Source organism: Chiloscyllium punctatum, chromosome 38 (assembly GCF_047496795.1).
Source record: "Chiloscyllium punctatum isolate Juve2018m chromosome 38, sChiPun1.3, whole genome shotgun sequence".
In the NCBI taxonomy this organism is placed as follows: domain Eukaryota; kingdom Metazoa; phylum Chordata; class Chondrichthyes; order Orectolobiformes; family Hemiscylliidae; genus Chiloscyllium; species Chiloscyllium punctatum.
The window spans coordinates 61,178,202-61,199,809 of record NC_092776.1 but is presented as its reverse complement, the minus strand read 5'-3'; the positions used below and the strand labels follow the sequence as shown (position 1 = coordinate 61,199,809).

Here is a 21,608-nt window from a genome sequence, read left to right as displayed (position 1 = left end):
GGTACATGGATGGGTGCTTAATCTAGGTTAGAAGTTTGGCACAACATCGTGGGCCGAAGGGCCTGTTCTGTGCTGTATTGTTCTATGAGTCCACACTGACCCTCTGAAGAGTAACCCACCCAGATCCATTTCCCTCTGACATACCTAACTTTACAGGTAATTTAGCACAGCCAATTCACCTGACCTGCACATCTTTGGACTGTGGGAGGAAACCCACGCAGACACGGAGAATGTGCAACCTCCACACAGACCTGAGGCTGGAATCGAACCTGGGACCCTGGTGCTGTGAGGCAGCAGTGCTAACTGCTGTGCCGCCCTAGTATCACAACTAAATTATAGTCCTTACTCCCCAACCTAATTAATCACTCTGCATTTTCAATTACTGCAACCTAGCTGAGAGTCCTTGGGCATGATTCAGCAATTAATGGCAAGCTGGGGGCAGCTGTAGGGACACATTTTAGTGATAGCAGGGGGGTTAAATTTTTTCATTTCCAGGATTCATGTTCCAAGAGATCCCTGTCAGGATGCCAAGTCAGATGTTTAAATAATTAATCATGAGTCTTTAAGCTTGAATTCTGATTTGTGTGGAGCACACCAGGATCAACACATTGATTAATGAAACTGGACGGTCTTCAAAAAGTTTCAATTGCAAATATTTATCAGTTTGCAACAGCCTTCTCCAAACTACTTTCTGCATCAAATTTCCATCTGAAAACAGAAAAGCTGCTCATTTCAAGGCTGTTCGATTTTCTCTGGAGCAGAACATAAAACCAAACAAATCTGCATACTTGCCAAGTCTGCACCTGTTGGCTTGTATTTATGGCAAGGGTCTGTTTCTGTGCTGTACAACTCTGTGGTTTCTTTCACTCACCATCCAGATCACTACCAAATCAAAGCTTCTACAACTTGAAATAGCAAAATCTCGAGTGTGTTGCGCCTGGACATTTTTTCCCTCCCCAAATCATCCATGGATTTTTTTTCCACATTTGTTAACCATCACCAGTAAGTCACCCATGTTTTCCAATTGATCAGTTTACAGGCAAAACTCTTTAAGGGCAATGCAAACCTTTAACTGTTAGGGAGAAGGTTAGGGGGCTAAATCTAAATGGAATTGGAATAAAGGCATCTCTCTCTCAAAGGCATTGGTGGACACTCTGTGCTTTCTCTGAAGGGATATAAAGAAAGCAGGAAAGAGCTCAAGCAGGAAATTAGGAGAGCAAGGAGAGGCCATGAAATATCCTTGGCATAAAGAGGCATTTTATACATATGTTAAAAGCAAGCAGATAAACTCGGGAGAGGGTAGAACCACTCAAGGATAAAGGCAGAGAATTTGGGGGGCGGGATCCTAAATAAGTATTTGCCATATTCACCCAGTAGAAGGATATAGATGATACTAAGATTAGTGTGGGGTATGCTAACATGCTAGGACATTTTGAGATCAAGAAAGAAGTGGTGTTGGAAAACATGAAGGTGAATAAGTCCCCAGGGCCTGTTGAGAGAGGCAAGAGATGAATTTGCTGTGGACTTGACCAAGATCTTTGTATCCTCTCTAGCCAGTGAAGAGGTCCCTGAGGACTATCAAGTAGCTAATGTTGTTCCTCTATTCAAAAAGAAAAAGAGGGATGATCCAGGAAACCATAGACTGCTGAGTTTCATATTAGTGGTTGGGAAGCTATTCAAAAGGATTCTTAGGGGTGGAATTTACGTGCATTTGGAAAAGCATAGCCTAATTATAGCGACAGTCAGCTTGGCTTTTTGTGGAGCAGGTCATGTCTTACTAACTTAATTGAATTTTTCAAGGAGGTGATGAGGGTAGAGCAGTGGATGTTGTCCGCTTGGATTTTAGTAAGGCTTTTTACAAGATCCCTCACAGTGGGCTCAACGAGATTAAAACGCATGGGATCCACAGTGACTTGGCTGTTTGGATTCAAAACTGGCTTGCCCATAGAAGAAAGAGGGTAGTGATGGAAGGGCGTTTTTCTGACAGGAGGTCCATAACTAGTGGTGTTCCACAGGGATCCATACTGTGACCTCTGCTGGACTTCAGGATACAACAGCAGAGTGGCCAAGCAGAGGCTGATAGCCAAGTTCAGTACCCGTGACGATGGCCTCAACCAGGACCTTGGGTTCACGTCACACTACAGGTGACCCCACTACACTATACACTCTTACGTACTCACACTCACGCAGACCCCCTCTTATACGCACACATATATACCCCCCCGAGAGGTGCTTACACTCTCAAACGTAAACACACACACACACACACACACACACTCTCTCTCTCTCTCTCTCCCTCCCTCACATTAACACATATAAATCTATGGGGTAAATTTGCATTTGCAGAATTATAATTGCAGATACATTCTATTTTGTTCAAAAATCACACAATCTGCAGTCAATCCATGCAACAATTTTCTAAATTCCTACACAGGATTCCTACAAGGGTGGCATGTGGCTCAGTGGTTAGCACTGCTGCCTCACAGCACTAGGGACCCGGGTTTGAATCCTGCCTCAGGTGACTGTCTGTGTGGAGTTTGCACATTCTCCGTGTCTGCGTGGGTTCCCTCCGGGTGCTCTGGTTTCCCCCCCACAATCTAAAGACGTGCAGGCCAGGTGAATTGGCCACTTTAAATTGCCCATATTGTTAGATGAATTACTCAAGGGGTAAATGTAGGGGAATGGATCTGGGTGGGTCACTCTTCGGAAGGTTGGTGTGGACTTGTTGGGCCGAAGGGCCTGTTTCCATACTGTAGGGAATCTAATCTACTTTCGAAATAAAATCAGCCTGATTCAAGGTTTGGATATAGACGAACTCAAACCTCACACCTTTAATGCACTGTCTGTGCTGACATGTCACTTTTTTTATGTGAAACCTTAAATTATCTCGAGGATGTGATCTGAACGAAGTTACATACTATTGAACCGAAACCTGCAACCCATTCGAAAGGATGAAACACTTAACAACAATCTAGGTTTGTTCAATATATCATCAGTTGTATGATACTGTGATCTTTTGCTATAAATTCTGTGTCTTATGATCCTGCTCCATAGATGAAGGAGCGGTGCTCCTAAAGCTAGTACTTCCAAATAAACCTGTTGGACTATAACCTGGTGTTGTGTGATTTTATTTTGTCCACCCCAGTCCAACACCGGCATCTCCACATCATGGTTTGTGATTTATATAAAATGACTTGGATGAAAACATAGATCGATGGGTTAGTAAGTCTACAGATGACACAAAGATTGGGGGAGTTGTGGACAATGTAGAAGGTTGTCTCAAATGACACAGCAGGATATAGATCAGTTGCATATATGGGCAGAGAAATGGCAGGTGGTGTTTAATCCAGGTAAGTGTGAGGTGTTTCACTTTTGGAGATCCAATGTTATGGGGAAGTATACAGTTTATGGCAGGACTCTTAATAGCAACGATATACAGAGGGATTGTGGGGTTCGAGTCCATGGCTCCCTGAAAGTGGCCACACAAGGAGATAGGATGGTAAAGAAGGCATATGGCATGCTTGTTTTTATTTGTCAGGGAATTCAGTACAAGAGTCAGGATATCATATTAGAGCTTTATAAGACTATGGTTCGGCCATGCTTAAGAGTATTGCTTTCAATTCTGGTTGCCACGTTGCAGGAAGAACGTTTAGGCTTTGGGGAGGATGCAGAAGAGGTTTACCAGGATGCTGCCTGGATTAAGAGTATGAACTATAAGGTAAGGCTAGAAAAATTCAAATTGTTTTCTCTGGAGTTGCGGAGGCTGAGGGGTGACCGGTGGCTCAGTGGTTAGCATTGCTGCCTCACAGCGTCAGTGATCCAGTTTAATCCCAGCCTCAGACGACTGTGTGAAGCTTGCACATTCTCCCTGTGTCTGCGTGGGTTTGCTCCGGTTTCCCCACACAGTCCAAAGATGTACAAGTTAGGTGAATTGCCCATAATGTTTCAGGGGTGTGTAAGGTTAAGTGCATTAATCGGGGTAGAGTAATAGGGTAGGGGAATGGGTCTGGGTGGATTACTCTTTGGAAAGTCAGTGTGGATTTGTTGGGCCTAATGGCCTGTTTCCACATTGTGGGGATTCTATGATGATTTCTATAAAATTATGAGAGGCATAATCAGGGTTGACATCAGAATTTCTTTCCTAGAGTTGAAATGTCTAGTACTTGGAGGCATGCACTTAAGGTGAGGGGGCAAAGTTCAAAGGAGATGTGAGCGGCAAGTATTTTTTTTTACACAGAGTGGTAGGTGTCTAAAACACATTGCCAGAAGTAGTGATGGAGACAAATATGAATGGGGTGTTCAAGGGGCTTTTAGATAAACACATGAATATACAAGGAATGGAGGGATATGAACGGAGGGCAGACAGAAGGGATTAGTTTAATTTGGTTTCATGTTCAGCATAACAGTGGGCTGCAGGGTCTGCTCCTTTGCGGTACTGTTCTACATTCTAATCACCCACTTGGCCAGGACCAAAGGTAAACCCACAACAAAGTCCTCTGACTTGCCCCCACTGGAAATCAAAAGATCAGGTTGAAATGTAACCAAAATCACAACAAATGTTTGAAATCACCTACAGCTAGTATACATGTGATTCACGGACTTCACAGAAACACAGAACAAACGGTTGGACTGAGATTCTGTAAGTTACTGCAATCCGTGATTCCATGGGACTACCACACCCAGCCCCTTCACCCTAGATCCCTGATGAGAAGTGGGAAAACGCCTGCATAGACAGCCCTCCACTGGGGATACCCACCATCTGGCAGGAAAAATGCCAACGCGTTTCGGAACAGCAGATGAAGGATGATGTGCAACAGTAGCCTGTTCAAAACCTACCTCCATGCCAAGCTGAAGGACTCAATAGGGCATTCCCATAAGGCAGCTCAGGTTGTGGACTGTGAGCTCCTCAGGGTGCTTTAGGAACCCAGGGCCAATGTGAAGTTCATCTCAGCATTGCTGAAACTGGACCTGCTAAGCTGATACAGCCTGCACCGAAAACAACACATGAAACTGAAAATGTGGAACAGATGGTGCAGGTGCTCCGAGGAAAAGCTGAAGGAAGTGTTCACGGTAGTAAAGAGAAAATTTTCCTCCTCCTGCTTTGTCAAGGGTTGTCACTGTCACCTCATCTCTGGAATTCAGCTCTTTTGTCCATGCTTGAACCAAAGCCGGGATTGTCATGAGATGATTGGCTCTTGTGGCCATCGTTGTGCGGGTTGTTTGCGAAGCAAATGCTGCTTAATAGCACTGTGGATGTTCCATCACTCTCCTGATGATTGGGATTAGACCGATGAGATGGTAACGGGCTGGCTTGGATTTGTCCTGTTTTTTGTGGACAATATATATCTGGCATGGACCAGTTGAACAGATAGTGAGGACTCCTGGTCAAGTCCAATTTGTCGACTCTGCCCAACCTGCTATGCTTTTTCCAGCGCCACACTTCATCGACTCAGACTTCTCCAGTATCTGCAGTGCTTCTTCCTAATTGCTGCAAACTACACTGCAAAGCCACTTCCAAAGATGGCCACCTTGAAGTTTTCCTCCTCCATCCGCAAAGACCTCAGTGAAAGTCCTTCCAACTGCAACTTCCTGGTCATCTCCTCTGCTCTGAAACAACAGTCCTGATGAAAAGTTAAGCCCGAGACATCAACTCTCTTGCTCCTCAGATGCTGCATGATCTGCTGTGCTCTTTCCAGCATCACACTTTATAACCAGATGGTCTGTTTCTGAACTGTGCCAGTCCCTTGCAATTCTAATCCACCAAACAGGTAGACCAAGCGATTTGACAAATGAAGATGTGGACATGGCTGCTCGTGCAGCCCTGCACTCAAGGTTTTGGTAGATAGTGGAATGACTTGGATAAAGGGACACTGGAGGTCATTATTGCTCCATTGGACATTCTGCAAAAATTCCCATCAAATTGCTGGAAGTTTAATATTGCCATCCAGAGGAAAAGGATTGACTGAAACAATATTCCAAACACAACCAATTTCAAGGTCAGCTCTACAAAAAGTCAAAGCTTTACTGGAATCCAATTGCTGGAGATTACAAGTTTTACAGTATTTAAAAATGAACTTTCATCAAATATATGATTGAGTGTGCAAAATAAGCCTCATATTTGTTATATTTGTGTAATGGAATATTAACAGATTGAGAATAAAACATTCATACGTAAAGTATTGGAAAACTGACAATGGTAACTGTAGTACATTGGACAAGGTCTTTTCCCTGGGGTCGGGGAGTCCAGGACTAGAGGGCATAGGTTTAGGGTGAGGGGGAAAGGTATAAAAGAGACCTAAGGGGCAACTTTTTCACGCAGAGGGTGGTGCATATATGGAATGAGCTGCCAGAGGAAGTGGTGGAGGCTGGTACAATTGCAATATTTAAAGGCATCTGGATGGGTATATGAATAGGAAGGGTTTGGAGGGATATGGGCAGGTGGGACTAGATTAGGTTGAGATATCTGGTCGGCATGGACCGAAGGGTCTGTTTCCATGCTGTACATCTCTATGATTCTATGACTATATTAACCTCACCTCTCTCTCCTCAGAACTGGGGTATAGAAGCTGAAATTGATTACCAAGCCTAGTGAAATGCAAGGATGGCATAGGACGGCAATAATTTTCACAAACCTGAAAACACAGAACACTGATGCTGACTTTCAATCTTAATCACAATGAATTACTCAATTAAATAAATAAGTTTAGTGCCCAGCAGTCCTCACATCAGAGTCTCTACTGTGGAAATGTTCTTCTGGTTGACAGTCACAAGATCACAATCATGAATTTGATAGTCCTGGTAACATCCTGAAATGCCCTCAGTTCAGATGAAGAACTTGTCTCATCAGTTCATAGGTGGTAAATGCCACAGCTTGAGATGGGATACAGCGAATGTAATTGAGCGTGAGTCCCCGGTAGAGGCCCTTCTGTATGCCATGCACCTTATAGACATATTTCAGAGTTTTGCACATCGATCTGATGGAGTAACAGAGATTGAACAGGAAATTATTCTTCTTGAAAGTACAATGTCACAAATCATTAAGTATTCTTGTTGAATTAACCAGCTGGTTACAACCATTGAAGAAACGGCGCATTTATCAATGCTCATTAATAGTCTTAATCCAACAAATGTCCAATATCATTGTGTGCCGATCACTGGGTCCCTGTCTGCTGACCCCAGGTAAGAGTCTGACCCCGATTCATGGCATCCTTTCATTGGGAGGAGGGACAGTGAAAGAGAGAAAGAGAAAATATCCACTGGATAATAGCCAACAGTTAATGGGAGTGATCAGTGAGTAGAATGGCACATGATAACAGGATCACTGTCTGAATTATCACAGTTTATAAAGTAGAGGAAAGCAGATAAAGCCCCCATGAGGTTATCTAAAATGGAGAATGTGTTTAAATAACCACTTCCAGGGTCTTGCACTCACTTCTACACATTTGCTGACACAGCTTCCAAATCAGTGAGTAATGGAGCCTGCCTAGTCTGTGAGGTTACACAAATTTAAACAGAATGTTTTGGTACACTCATTTTATTGCACATCCTTCACAGTAGTTAAAGTGTTCCAGTCACTGATTTGAATTTATATGTGGCAACTGCTTTATTGTGCAGGAGAGAAGGGGGCAGAGACACTCGTATCACAATCCTGTCATTACCAGGAAAATCTTTGGGTGTATAAAGATTGTACTTACACACATTTATCAGCTTCAGTCAGAATGGAGCCTAGCTGCATTCGCCTCCGAGCCACATCTAAAGGATATCTACAACATCAACAACATTCAACAAACTCCCTGAATATATATTCCAAGCAATAATTTTAAAATCATCAACGATAAAATCCGTACACCATAAGTTTACTTTTTCATCTCAGTCTTGCCCACCACCCAAGGCCACTTCATGCCCAAACCTACCCACTGACCAAACTTGGGCCAATATGCCAAACAGTCTCTACTAATTTAAGAATTGCACCCTTATGTGACTGTGATTTGAGCAAAAATTGACTGTTGAGACAGTCAGCAAGGAGTCAGAATAGATTTCCTCCAGGTGCTATGGTTTCCTTCCACAGTCCAAAGACATGCATGTTAGGTGGATTGGCCATGCTAAATTGCCCAAGGAGGCGTAGGTTATGGGAAATGTCTGGTCATAGGAATATGATAGGGGGTTAAGTCTGGGTGGCATACTCTTCAGAGAGTCAGTGTGGACTCTATGATCCGATTCCCTCCAGATATGTAATGGTTGAATAGTTAGTTATATCTAACCAACTGAGTAAAGTTTTTGGGAAAACAACAAAGTTGGTCGATAAGGGAGTGACTATCTCGATCACCCGAAGGACACAGGTAGGGAGTATTTTGATCGGTTAATCGAATTCCAGATAACTGAATGCTGAATAATATAGTTTAACCAAGTATTGGGACCTTGCAATATTGCCAGATAATCTGATTTTTGGATGACCAAATGCCAGATAATTGAGGTTCTTTTGTATTATTTATATGGACCGGCAGAAGACAGTTGACCCAAATCCACGTAAGGAGCTTAACAGAAGTGGGAGCACGTGGAATCAAAGTCAAACTATTGGCATGAATAGAGAATTGGTTAGGAGATAGGTAAGAGAGAGTTGTGATAATGGGTCTGTACTAACTGTGACAAACCTGCACTGGGCCATGGCTTTTCACTATATTTATAAGTGGTCAGAGAAAAATTAGAATCATGCGTTTGCTGATATTGTTAAGTTTGTTGGTTCAGCAAGCAATTTGCATAGGAGATGAAAATTGCAAAGGAAAACTGACAGATGCAATCAGACCAGGTGGAGTTCAATGTGGGAGAGGACAAAGTTAATAACATTGAGCCCAAGGAAGATGGAAAAGGGAGTGACTATCTCGATCACCCGAAGGACACAGGTAGGGAGTATTTTGATCGGTTAATCGAATTCCAGATAACTGAATGCTGAATAATATAGTCACCGTGGGCGGCACGGTGGCACAGTGGTTAGCACTGCTGCCTCACAGCGCCAGAGACCCGGGTTCAATTCCCGCCTCAGGCGACTGACTGTGTGGAGTTTGCACGTTCTCCCCGTGTCTGCGTGGGTTTCCTCCGGGTGCTCCGGTTTCCTCCCACAGTCCAAAAGATGTGCAGGTCAGGTGAATTGGCCAGGCTAAATTGCCCATAGTGTTAGGTAAGGGGTAGATGTAGATGTAGGGGTATGGGTGGGTTACGCTTCGGCGGGGCGGTGTGGACTTGTTGGGCCGAAGGGCCTGTTTCCACACTGTAAGTAATCTAATCTAATCTAATCTAAAAAAATATTTCTAATATGTTGGAAGCTCGGAACTGTGGGTGATCTGAAAGACTTAATTGTGGATGAGCAGAAAAATTTAGGGATCAAATTACAGAAGTCAGTGAAAACAAAGAGACCAGGATGAAAAATAAATGAGAAAGGCACAACAGGGCTAAAATACAAAGGGATGGAAGTATGGTAGAGCTGTCTACATTTTATAAACTAGAGTTGTTTTCCTTGTTTAAAGGAGATTTAAGGAGTGACCTAACTGAGATGTTTAACGAAGGTAAAACATTACAAAATTACAAAACAAATTCTTCTGGTGTGAGAGCCCAGAACAACAGGAGTTTTACTTTACAATTCGAGTTAGGTTGCTCAGGAGTGATGTCAGGAAGCACTTCTTCACACAAGGGCTTATGAGGAGGCAAGACTACAGCCTATCTTTGAGCATGCAGGATAAAACTGCAGTTAGGAATGCTGTATGAGTGTTAGATGTATAGACACATACTGTGGATTGTATCCCTGTGGGCATTTGAAATTTTCTCACAAAAGTTATTGCATATTTAAAACTGAGATTAAAAGATTTTTGTAGGCAAGGATATTAAATGTTTTACAAAAAGAAGGGTTAACGGTATTAGCATTCAAATCAGCCATGAACTAATTCAATGAGATACATGGCCATCTGATCATGGGGATCTGTCATAGTCTCATCATACAAATCTGCTCCAAACAGATCAGCTGTCCCAATCTTGGGGAGATGGTGGTACATTGGTAAGGTCATCAGACACCCAGGCTAACGGTTCAGGACATTTGGTGGACATTTCCACCACAGCCAGTGGAAATTAAATGTGATTAATTAAATTCAGAAGATAACGCTAGTCCACATAGTGAGCATGAGTCTACCATCAATTGTTGTAAAACCCATAAGGTTTCCTACTACCCTTTAGGGAAGGAAATCTGCCATCCTGATCTCATCCAACCTGCATAATTATGAAAAGAAACATGTAGGAGGCATAAAAGACAATAAGGAGATCTTATGTAAAGGGAAAGTGGCTGATTAAGAGTACAACTGATCCACTGAAGGCAGAGAGTTGGGGTATCGTCAATACCAAGGCATGCATATAGAGTTAGGCAACAGATCAGCCATGACCTCATTGAGAGATGAAGTATGCTGAAGGGGCTAAATGGCCTGATCCTGTTCCTATGAGAGTTCAGATTTTCAACAATGTGGTTAAATCTGAAATGCTCATAACATGCCACTCAGTTTAAGGACAATTAGGAATGGGCAACAAATACTAGACTTATCAGTGAAGGCCACATCCCATTAAAGATCAAGACATAAATGTGAAATTTTGGATGAAGGTGACATCAACAAATATAACCGATACATAATTGTCTGCTATGATTACAGTGCAGCAGAATGGGCATAGCCCTTGCTCTCCTCCCAGTTATGCTGATGAACACTTACGATACTGTTTGAGCAAATGCGCCTGCTATTCCACCACATAGCAAGTTCACGTGGGTTTTTAAAACCAGAACATTCGGATTGTCAGACGAAGGTCTTCCAAGAATACCAGGAGCCTGACTGAGGCCAATACTTTTCAAAGTGCCAAAAGTGAAGAACGAAATTCCTGAAATTAATATTTAATAATGTAAAATCTGAAACAAATGGTGAATATAGAAAACAAAATCAAAATACATTTCTAACTTATTTTTGATTAAAGCAATATATGAATTAAGGGGTTATGAGGAGGCAAGATTACACCTATCTTTGAGCATGGAGACGGCAGGATAAAACCACAGTTAGGAATGTTGTATGAGTGTTAGATGTATGGATACTTATTGTGGATTGTATCCCAGAGGGTAGTGGTAACGTTACTGGACTAGTAATCATGAGGCCTGGACAAATGACCCAGAGACTTGTGTGCATATCCCATCAACTAAATAAGCAATTTAGATTCAATCCATTAGTCTTGAATTCAAATGCTGATATCAGTAATGGTGACTAAGAAAAACGCCAGAAGTATCTGAAATAAGGTAGGTGAGCTTGCAGCATGGATAGGTACCTGGGACTTCGATGTTCTGCCCATTTCGGAGACATGGATAGAGCAGGGTGAGGAATGGGTGTTGCAGATTCCAGGGATTAGGTCTTTCATTTAGAACAGGCAAGGTGGTAAAAGAAGGGGAGGCATGGCCTTGTTAGTCAAGGATAGTATAACAGAGGCTGAGAGGATTTTTGACAATGGCTGAGGTTAGAAAGTGGAAAGGAGAGGTCACACTGCTTGGAGCTTTTGATAGGCCTCCGCAGAGTTCCAGGAAGGTGGAAGAGAGGATTGGCAAAATTATTTTGGGTAGGAATGAAAGGAACAGGGTGGTCATTATGGGGGACTTTAACTTCCCCAACGTTGACTGGAAATGCTATAACTCTAGTACGTCAGATGGATCAGTTTTTGTCTAATGTGTATAGGAGGGTTCCTTGACACAGTATGTCAAAGGGCCGACAAGAGGGGAGGCCACACTGGATCTGGTGCTTGGTAATGAACCAGAGCAGGTGTTTGATTTAGTTGTAGGTGAGCACTTTGGAGAGAGTGACCATAATTCAGTTACATTTAGTTTAGCGATGGAAAGGGATAGGTACATGCCACAGGTCGAGTTATCGATGGGGCAAAGGGCAATTACAATGCGATTACGCAAGAATTAGGATGCATAGAATGGGGTAGCAAAATGCAGGGGATGCAGACAATAGAAATATGGAGCTGGTTTAAGGAACAGATATTGCGTGCCCTTGATAGGTATGTCCCTGTAAGGCAGGGAGGAAGTGATAAGGTAAGGGAACCGTGGTTTACAACAGAAATTGCATCTCTTGTTAAGCAGACTTATGTGTTGATGAGGCAAGATGGTTCAGAGGAGGCAAAGAAGAGTTACACATCAGCTAGGAAGGATTTAAAGAGAAAGTTAAGAAGAGCAAAGAGAGCATACGAGCAGTCTTTTGCAAATAGAATCGTAAAGCTTTCTATAGCTAAGTGAGAAATAAAAGGATGACTAGGGTAGGAATAGGGCCAGTCAAAGGCAGAAGTGGGAAGTGGAGTGTGGACTCTGTGGAGATCAGAGAGGTGCTAAACAAACATTTCTCATCAGTTTTTACTAAGGAAAAGGAGAATATTGTAGAGGAGAAGAATGAGGAATGAGATATTAGACTGGAAAGGATCGAGGTTAGTTATTAACAGGTATTATCAATTCTAGAAGGAATGAAAGTAGACAAGTCCCCTGGGCCGGATGACACTTATCCGAGGATTCTCTGGGAAGCTAGGGAGGAGATAGCAGAGCCTTTAGCTTTGATATTTGAGTCGTCATTGTCTACAGGTTTAGTACCAGAGGATTGCAAATGTTGTACCCTTGTTCAAGAAGGGCAGTAGAGATAACCTAGGTAATTATAGACCAGTGAACCTTACTTTTGTTGTAGGAAAGGTTTTGGAAAGGATTATAAGAGATAAGATTTGTAATCATCTAGCAAGCAACAATTTGATTTCAGATAGTCAACATGGTTTCGTCAAGGGCAAGTTGAGTCTCACAAACCTCATTGAGTTTTTTGAGAAGGTGACCAAGCATGTAGATGAGGGTAGGGCAGTTACGGTGACACACATGGACTTCAGCCTTTGATAAGGTTCCACATGGTAGGCTGTTGGAGAACATGCAGAGGCATCGGATTGAGGGTGATTTAGCAGTTTGGATTAGAAACTGAGTTTCTGAAAGAAGGCAGCGAGTGGTGGTTGATGGAAAATATTCAGCCTGGAGTCCGGCTACTAGTGGTGTGCCTCAAGGATCTGTTTTGGGGCCAATGCTGTTTGTCATTTTTATAAATGATTTAGACGCAGGCATAGGTGGATGGGTTAGTAAATTTGCTGATGACACTTAAGTCGGTGGAGTAGTGGACAGTTTGGAAGAATGTTGCAGGGGGTCTTGGATAAACTGCAGAATTGGGCTGAGAGGTGGCAAAAGGGAGTTCAATGCAGCTAAATGTGAGGTGATGCACTTTGGGAAGAATAACAGGAAGACAAGAGTACTGTGTCGATTGAAAGATTCTTGGTAGTGTGGATGTACAGAGGGATCTTGGAGTCTATGGGACACAAATCCCTGAAAGTTGCCACCCAGGTTGATAGTGCTGTTAAGAAGGTATACAGTTTTTAGGTTTCATGGTAGAGTGTTTGAGTTCCGGAGCTGCAATATCATGCTGCAACTGTACAAAATGCTAGTGCGGCCGCATTTGGAATATTGTGTACAGTTCGGGTCACCCCACTACAGGAAGGATGTGGAAGCATGGGAAAAGGTACAGAGGAGATTTACCAGGATGTTGCCTGGTCTGGAGGAAAGGTCTTATGAGGAAAAGCTGAGAGGCTTGGGTCTGTTCTCATTGCAAAGAAGAAGGCTAAGAGGGGATTTGATAGAGATATACAAGATGATCAGAGGATTAGATAGGGTAGACAGTGAAAGTCTTTTTCCTAGGATGAAGACGACAGCTTGTACGAGGGGGCAAAACTACAAATTGACGGGTGAAAGATTTAAGACAGATATCAGAGGCAGGTTCTTTACGCAGAGAGTGGTAAGGGTGTGGAATGCCCTACCTGCCAAAGTAGGTACTCAGCCACATTAGGGAGATTTAAACAAAGCTTGGATGATGATGGGATAGTGTTGGGGGATGGGCTGAGAATAATTCACAGGTCGGCGCAACATCGAGGGCCAAAGGGCCTGTTCTGTGCTGTTCTACGATGTAACTTTTAGCTGGTGTGGCCCAAATGTTAGTGTTGACACAGCCACATAGCTGACTGTTAACTACCTTAGCAAGCCACTCAGCTGCCTTATCATCATATTCCCAAAGGCAATTAGGAGGAAGCTCCTCATTAGGACAGTAGATAATAAAGCTGGCTTGAGTGACACATCCCATGATCGAATACAAATAATCTTCAAAATGAAGCAAAGCATGATCTGCCCATTTAATATGAGAATTGACAGTGAAAGGATGAGAGAGAAGGCTTTAACGTACCATTGCCCTCAGTCCTTACAGGAATATTTACTCAATGGCACCGCAACTGACAAAAAGCAGTAACAATGAAAGTGCACTTTCTTTAAGCTCGAGTACCTGCATAAGGAGCCATGCCAATAACAGTTGGAGTCAGACCTCTATAAAACCCTCGAAGGCCTCCTTCCTATATAAAAAGAAAAAACAAAATTTGGAACACATATTTATTTCATATTTAGCCACAACTGTACAGCAGACTCCACAAAGACAGTACCTCTTGTAGCAATGGCTTTGAGTGCATCACATTTTCAGCATTTCACAAACTGCTACAGCAGGAAGCCAATGTTGGATTGTGCCCACTTTACTGTAAACTGAGCCCTTTTATTGGGGGGAGGTGGTGGCAGTACATGCTCCGAGCATTGATAACAGCAATTATATCTTGCACTGACATAGCATTGACAGAGGAACCTCGAGTATCCAAATGGCAAAAACAGGGAGTATTTTGTTTGGTTAATCGAATGCTGGATAATTGAATGCCGGATAACAGAGTTGAGCCAAGCATCCAGACCTTGCGAACTTGCTGGATAATCCGATATTCGAAGAATTGAATTCAATTGAATTTACTGTCTCGTGTACAGAGGCACAGTGAAAAGCTTTGTCTTGCGAGCAATACAGGCAGATCACAACATTAAGTAGCACAGATAAGTAAATAATAGTTAACAGCGGCAAAAACAAAAACACATGTACAGGCAAATGTTAAGAGTTTGTGAGTCCATTCAGTATTGTCACAACAGTAGGGTAGAAACTGTTTTGAAACCCGCTGATGCGTGTGTTCAGGCTTGTGTACCTTCTACCCGATTGTAGAGGTTGTAGAAAAACATTGCCAGGGTGGGATGGATCTTTGAGAATGCTGGCAGCCTCTCCTTGACAGTGGGCCTGGTAGATGGATTCTATAGATGGAAGGTTGGCCTTTGTGGTTGTCCAGACCGAGTTCACCACTCTCTGTTACCGTTTCCGATCCTGAATGGTAAAGTTGTCATACCAGCTGGTGATACATCCAGACAAAATGCTCTCGATGGCGTACCTATTAAAGTTAGCAAGGGTATCGCCGTCATGCCAAATTTCCTCAGCTGCCTGAGGTAGGAGAGATGTTGTTGGGCCTTCATAACCAGTGCGCCCACATGAAGAGTCCAAGAAGGCTTGTTGTGGATGACCACTCCCAGGTGCTTGACACTCTCCACTCGTTACATCTCTGTGCTGTTAATGTTGAGGGAGGCACAAGTAACATCCCTCCGAAAGTCAATAAAGATTTCCGTGGTTTTGCCGGTTGTTCTCAGTGCACCATTTTTCCAGGTCTTCCACCTCCCGTCTGTAGTTTGTCTCATCGCCATCTGAAATTCGACCGACTATGGCGGTATCAGCGGCAAACTTCTAAATAGCATTAGTCTGGAACTTGGCGACGCAGTCATGGGTATACAGTGAGTACAGTAGGGGGCTGAGTACACACCCCTGAGGGTCGCCAGTTTTGGGTGTTAGTGAGGCTAAAATATTGTCCCCAACCTTCACTGATTGTGGCCTGTGGGTCAGGAAACTGAGAATTCAGTTGCAGAGAGTGGGGCTTAGTCCGAGATCACTAAGTTTAGTAACCAATCAGTCTCGAGGAGATAATAGTGTTGAAAGCTGAACTGTAGGCAATGAGTAGGATTCTTACACAGCTGTTCTTGGTGTCAAGATATTCTAGGGAGGAATGAAGGGCAAGGCGAACGCTGGATAATTCAGCATCTATATAAGGTGGTAAAATATCCCAAAGCATCCCACAGAAGCAAAATTTGACACCCCCCTCCCTCCCAAAGCCGGTGATTAAGCATTGCTGCTTGTGGCAGAATGATGAAAACAAGGAGCAGCTCAAGAGGTCAGGATTGAATCTGAGGGTTGTAGAGCTGGAGATATTTCCAGAGGCAGAGTGGGAGCCAATGTCAGCCTTACAGCAAAAGAATTTTGGATAAGATCAAGTTGACACAGAATGGAAGATGGGAGCATAATTGGAAGGACTTAGGCATAGACAGATCTGATGGCACCAAAAGTGTGGGATGAGGGCTTCTGCAGGTGAGCAAAAGCATGAATCAACTGGGCAAGCTTATCAAGTGCAAGTAGGTTGTCATTGCAATGGTGCAGAAGGTGCTAAATCAGTTACCTTGGCATCTAATGTGGGAGAAAGTGAGGACTGCAAATGCTGGAAATCAGAGCTGAAAATGTGTTGCTGGAAAAGCATCCAAGGAGCAGGAGAATCGATGTTTCGGGCATGAGCCCTTCTTCAGGAATGAGGAAAATGTGCTAAGCAGGCTAAGATAAAAGGGAGGGAGGAGGGACTTGGGGGAGGGGCGTTGGAAATGCGATAGGTGGAAGGAGGTTAAGGTGAGGGTGATAGGCCGGAGTGGAGATGGGGGCGGAGAGGTCAGGAAGAAGATTGCAGATTGCAACCTTTTATCTTAGCCTGCTTGGCACACTTTCCTCATTCCTGAAGAAGGGCTCATGCCCGAAACGTCAATTCTCCTGCTCCTTGGATGCTGCCTGACCTGCTGCGCTTTTCCAGCAACACATTTTCAGCATCTAATGTGGGACCAAAGCTAAGAGCTAGGAAGACTCCAGAGGTTAAAGTATGGGTATCAGTAGAGAAACAATTACAAGTGCCTCTTGGCTATGACTGGACAGTTAAGAATGGGATCAGTCTGGGACACACATTGAGACAATAAAGGAAAGGAGGGGATGTACTGTTATTAAAATAGACTATTATTTAAATGGAGAGAGACTCCAAAAATGAGCCGCCTCTAGAGGGATCAGGGTGGTCTTGTCAGGAAACATAAAAGTTAGGATACAGTGCAGCAAGTAATTAAGAAGTCAAATAGAATTTTGGCCTTTAAGCTAGAGGATTGAAGCTTAAAAACAGGGAAGCTCTGTTACAACTGTACAGAGTATTAGTAAGATTGCATCTGGAGTACTGTGTGCAGTTCTGGTCTCCATATTTAAGAAAGGGTGCACTGGCATTGGGAGAAAATGAGGATGCAAATACTGGAGATCAGAGTCAAAAAATGTGGCACTGGGAAAGCACAGCAGGTCAGACAACATCCAAGGAGCAGGACAGTCAATGTTTCATGCATAAGCCCTTTAATCAGGAATGGCATTGGAGGGAGTTCAAATGAGATTCACTGGGCTGATTCCTGGGGTACACCAGCTGACTTATCAAAAAACAGCTAAGCAAGTTAGGTCTTCATTCAAACAGGAAAATCAGGGATGATGTATTGAAACATGCAAGATTCTGAGCAAGCCTGAGGTAGATGTTGAGAAGATGTTTCCATTAGCGAGAAAGTAATGAACTAGGGACATGGTCTCAGAATAAGGGAACACACATTTAAAACTGAGATGTCTTTGTTCTAGTGATAACACTGATGAAAAATATTCATTTAGCACTTCCCCTAACTCCTTGGGCTCCATTCACAACTTCCCACCAGTATCCTCGATTGGCCCTAATCTTACTCTAGACAATCTTTTATTCCGGATATATCGATAGAAAGCCTTAGGATTTTCATTGATCCTAGCTGCCAATGATTTCTCAATTCCCCTCCTAGCTCTTCTTAGCTCTCTCTTTAGATCTTTCCTGGCTAACTTGTAACTCTCAAGTGCCCTAACTGAGCCTTCACATCTCACCCTAACACAAGCTTTCTTCGTCCTCTTAACAAGAGATTCAACTTCCTTAGTAAACCATAGGTCCTGCGCTCGACAACTTCCTCCCTGCCTGACAGGTACATACTTATCAAGGACCACAATAGCTGTTCCTTGAATAAGCTTCACATTTCAGTTGTGCCCATCCCCTGCAGTTTCCTTCCCCATCCTATGCATCCTAAATCCTGCTGAATCGCACCGTAATTGCCTTTCCCCCAACCAAAACTCTTGCCCTGTGGTATATATCTACCCTTTTTCATCGATAAAGTAAACATTATGGTCATGCTCACCAAAGTGCTCAGCTACCTGCAAATCTAATACCTGGCCTGGTTCATTATCCAGTAACAAATCTAATGTGGCCTCATCCCTTTCTGGTCTGTCTACATACTGTATCAGGAAACCATCCTGCATATATTGGACAAAAACTGACCCACCTAAAGTACTCAAAGTATAGTATTCCCAGTCAATATCTGGAAAGTTAAGGCTTCTATAACAACTACCCAGTCATTCTTGCTCCTATTGGGAATTATCTTTGCTATCCTTTCCTCTACATCTCTGGAACTATATGGAAGCCTATAGAAAACTCCCAACAGTGTGACCTCTCCTTTCCTGTTTCTAACCATAGCGCATACTACCTCAGTAGACGAGTCCTCAAATGTCATTCCTGCAAAAGTAATACTGTCCTCGACTAACACTGCCACATCAGCCCCTCTTTTACCATCTTCCCTGTTCTTACTGAAATATCTAAATCCCAGAACCTGCAACAACCATTCCTGTCTCTGCTCTACCCATGTCTCTGAAATGGCCACAACATTGAAATCCCAGGTGCCGACCCATGTTGCAAGGTCCCCCACCCATTTCGGATGCTCCTGGTGTTGAAGTAGACACACTTCAAATCAACGTCTTGCTTGCCGGTGCCCACTTGCAACCTCGAAACCCACTACTTTTTGGACCTCACTACTCTCAACCTCCTGTATACCCGAACTAAATTCTGGTTCCCATCCCCTGCTGAATTAGTTTAAACCCAACCGAAGAGCATGAGCAAATTTCCCCCCCAGGTTACTAGTAAAGGGGTCCAGGTGAAGACATTTCTGTTTGTAGAGGTCCCACCTACACCAGAAAGAACCCCAATTATCCAGGAATCCAAAACCTTCCCTCTTGTCGCCACATGTTCAAGTCCTCTCTCTTCCTATTCCTCACTTCACTAGCACGTGGCACAGGCAACAAACCAGAGACAACAACTCTGTTTGTTCTAGCTCCCTGAATTTTACAAGCTATTGCACAAAATACAGAAGCATGGGATTGAGGGTGATTTCGTAGTTTAGACCAGAAATTGGTTAGGTGAAAGACAGAGGGTGGTGTTTGATGGGAAATGTTCATCCTGGAATTTAGCTAATAGTGGTGTACTATTATCTGTACTAGTGGATCTGTTTTGGGGCCATTGCTGTTTGTCATTTTTATAAATGACCTAGACGAGAGTGTAGAAGGATGGGTTAGTGAACTTGCGGATGACACTAAGCTTGGTGGAGTTGTGATTAGTGCCAAAGGATGTTGTAGGTTACAGAGGGACATAGATAAGCTGCAGAGCTGGGCTGACAGGTGGCAAATGGAGTTTAATGCGGAAAAGTGCGAGGTGATTCACTTTGGAAGTAGCAACAGGAACAAAGCGTACTGGGCTAATGGTTAAGATTCTTGGTGGTGTAGATGACCAGAGAGATCTTGGTGTCCACGTACATAAATCTCAGAAAGTTGCCACCCAGATTGATAGGGTTATTAAGGAGGCATACGGTGTGTTAGCTTTTATTGGTAGAGGGATTGAGTTTCGGAACCACAAGGTCATGCTGCAGCTATACAATACTCAGGTGCGACTGCACTTGGAGTATTGCATAAGTTCTGGTCACCGCATTATAGAAAGGATTCGAAAGCTTTGGAAAGGGTTCAGAGGAGATTTACAAGGATGTTGCCTGGTATGAACGGAAGGTCTTATGAGGAAAATCTGAGGGACTTGAGGCTGTTTTCATTTGAGAGAAGAAGGTTGAGAGGTGACTTAATTGAGATATATAAGATAACCAGAGGGTCAGATAGGGTCAGTGAAAGCCTTTTTCCTCGAATGGTGATGGCTAGCACGAGGGGACATAGCTTTAATTTGAGGATTAAAAATCACACAACACCAGGTTATAGTCCAACAGGTTTAATTGGAAGCACGCTAGCTTGCGGAGCGATGCTCCTTCATCAGGTGACAATCACCTGATGAAGGAGCAGTGCTCCGAAAGCTAGCGTGCTTCCAATTAAACCTGTTGGACTATAACCTGGTGTTGTGTGATTTTTAACTTTGTACACCCCAGTCCAACACCGGCATCTCCAAATCATTAATTTGAGGGGTGATAGATGTCAGACGTAATTTCTTTACTCAGAGAGAAGAAGAAGCGTGGAACACACGCCTGCAACAGTAGCAGACTCTTCAACTTCAAGGGCACTTAAATGGTCATTGGATAGACATATGGCCGAGAATGGAATAGTCTAGGTTGGGTGGGCTTTGGATTGATTTCATAGGTCGGCTCAACATCGAGAGCCAAAGGACCTGTACTGTGCTGTAATGTTCTATGTGAAGAAATTTCTTGTCTGAAGGTAGTGAATGTCTGGAATTCTAGACATCACAGTGTTGTGGAGGTAGATCACCAGAAGTATTTAAAGGAAGTAGATAGATATTTTAAATTTGAGGAGTTGAGGTCTACACCAGATCAGCCATGATCTTACAGAATAATCAGCAGGTTAGACGGGCCAAATGTTTTATTCTTGTTCAATTTCTTATGTTCTTATGTCAGGGTGGTCAGCTGTGACAAGGCTACAGATAGGTCAAGAAGGATGAGGAAAGATAGGTCAAGAAGGATGAGATAGCTTACTGCAGTCACAATCACATAAGACTTCATTTGTGACTGCTGTAGGGATGGAAATCCAGAAGATCTGAATAACACGAAGTTGTGACAAGTCTATCCAATTCGGGAGGTAAGAACAGGTTCAAGAACTTTGGAGAGGAAATAGTTTGCAAGGGCATTCAGAGCACAAGAGCACATAAAAATATCTAACAGCAAAAGCATCATTGTCCTTCTTGCCTTGCAAATTATTGATAGAAAACATGGAATAACAGTAATCTCAACAGACTACCAACCCAGATGTCAAGGCTAAAGTTTCAGGTCACAAGTTCAAATCTCACCATAGTAGCTGATTGAATTTAACCACAATCAATAAGCCTTTAATATGGACCTAGCTTTAGTAATGATGATCACAAAACCATTGTTGATTGTCATAAAAACTCATCTGACAACTAATGTCCTTTACAGAAGGAAAGTTGTCATCCTTATCCGGTCTGACCTCCATATAACCTCCTTCAGACCAACAGCAATGTCAAACAGTTTTAAATGTTTCCTGAATAAATGTTTCCAAAGATGGGCAAGCTACTCAGCTATATCAAAAAGGAATCATACCAGACAGACAGCACTGCATTTACCTAGGCACTAGAAGTGATAATAAACCCAGTGCTGTCAACTTTGCAAAGTCCTCCTAATGTCTGCAGTGCTGTGCCAAATAGAAAGCAGC

At 43.2% G+C, this 21,608-nt stretch overlaps 1 protein-coding gene across 3 annotated transcripts in view; it reads right to left on the bottom strand.

Annotated features, from left to right (window-relative positions):
- Nucleotides 1-5,909: 5,909 nt before the first annotated feature.
- The window catches only part of slc25a16 (solute carrier family 25 member 16), a 78,349-nt gene continuing 62,650 nt past the window's right edge, over nt 5,910-21,608 (bottom strand). For all 3 annotated transcript variants that reach the window (XM_072557997.1, XM_072557999.1, XM_072557998.1), the window contains 4 exons: nt 14,412-14,478; nt 10,743-10,905; nt 7,695-7,763; nt 5,910-6,974 (listed from right to left, as the gene is read on the bottom strand). In XM_072557997.1, the coding sequence (XP_072414098.1) occupies nt 6,818-6,974; nt 7,695-7,763; nt 10,743-10,905; nt 14,412-14,478 (456 nt within the window). In that variant the 3' untranslated portion in view covers nt 5,910-6,817. The remainder of the gene's footprint in view (nt 6,975-7,694; nt 7,764-10,742; nt 10,906-14,411; nt 14,479-21,608) is intronic.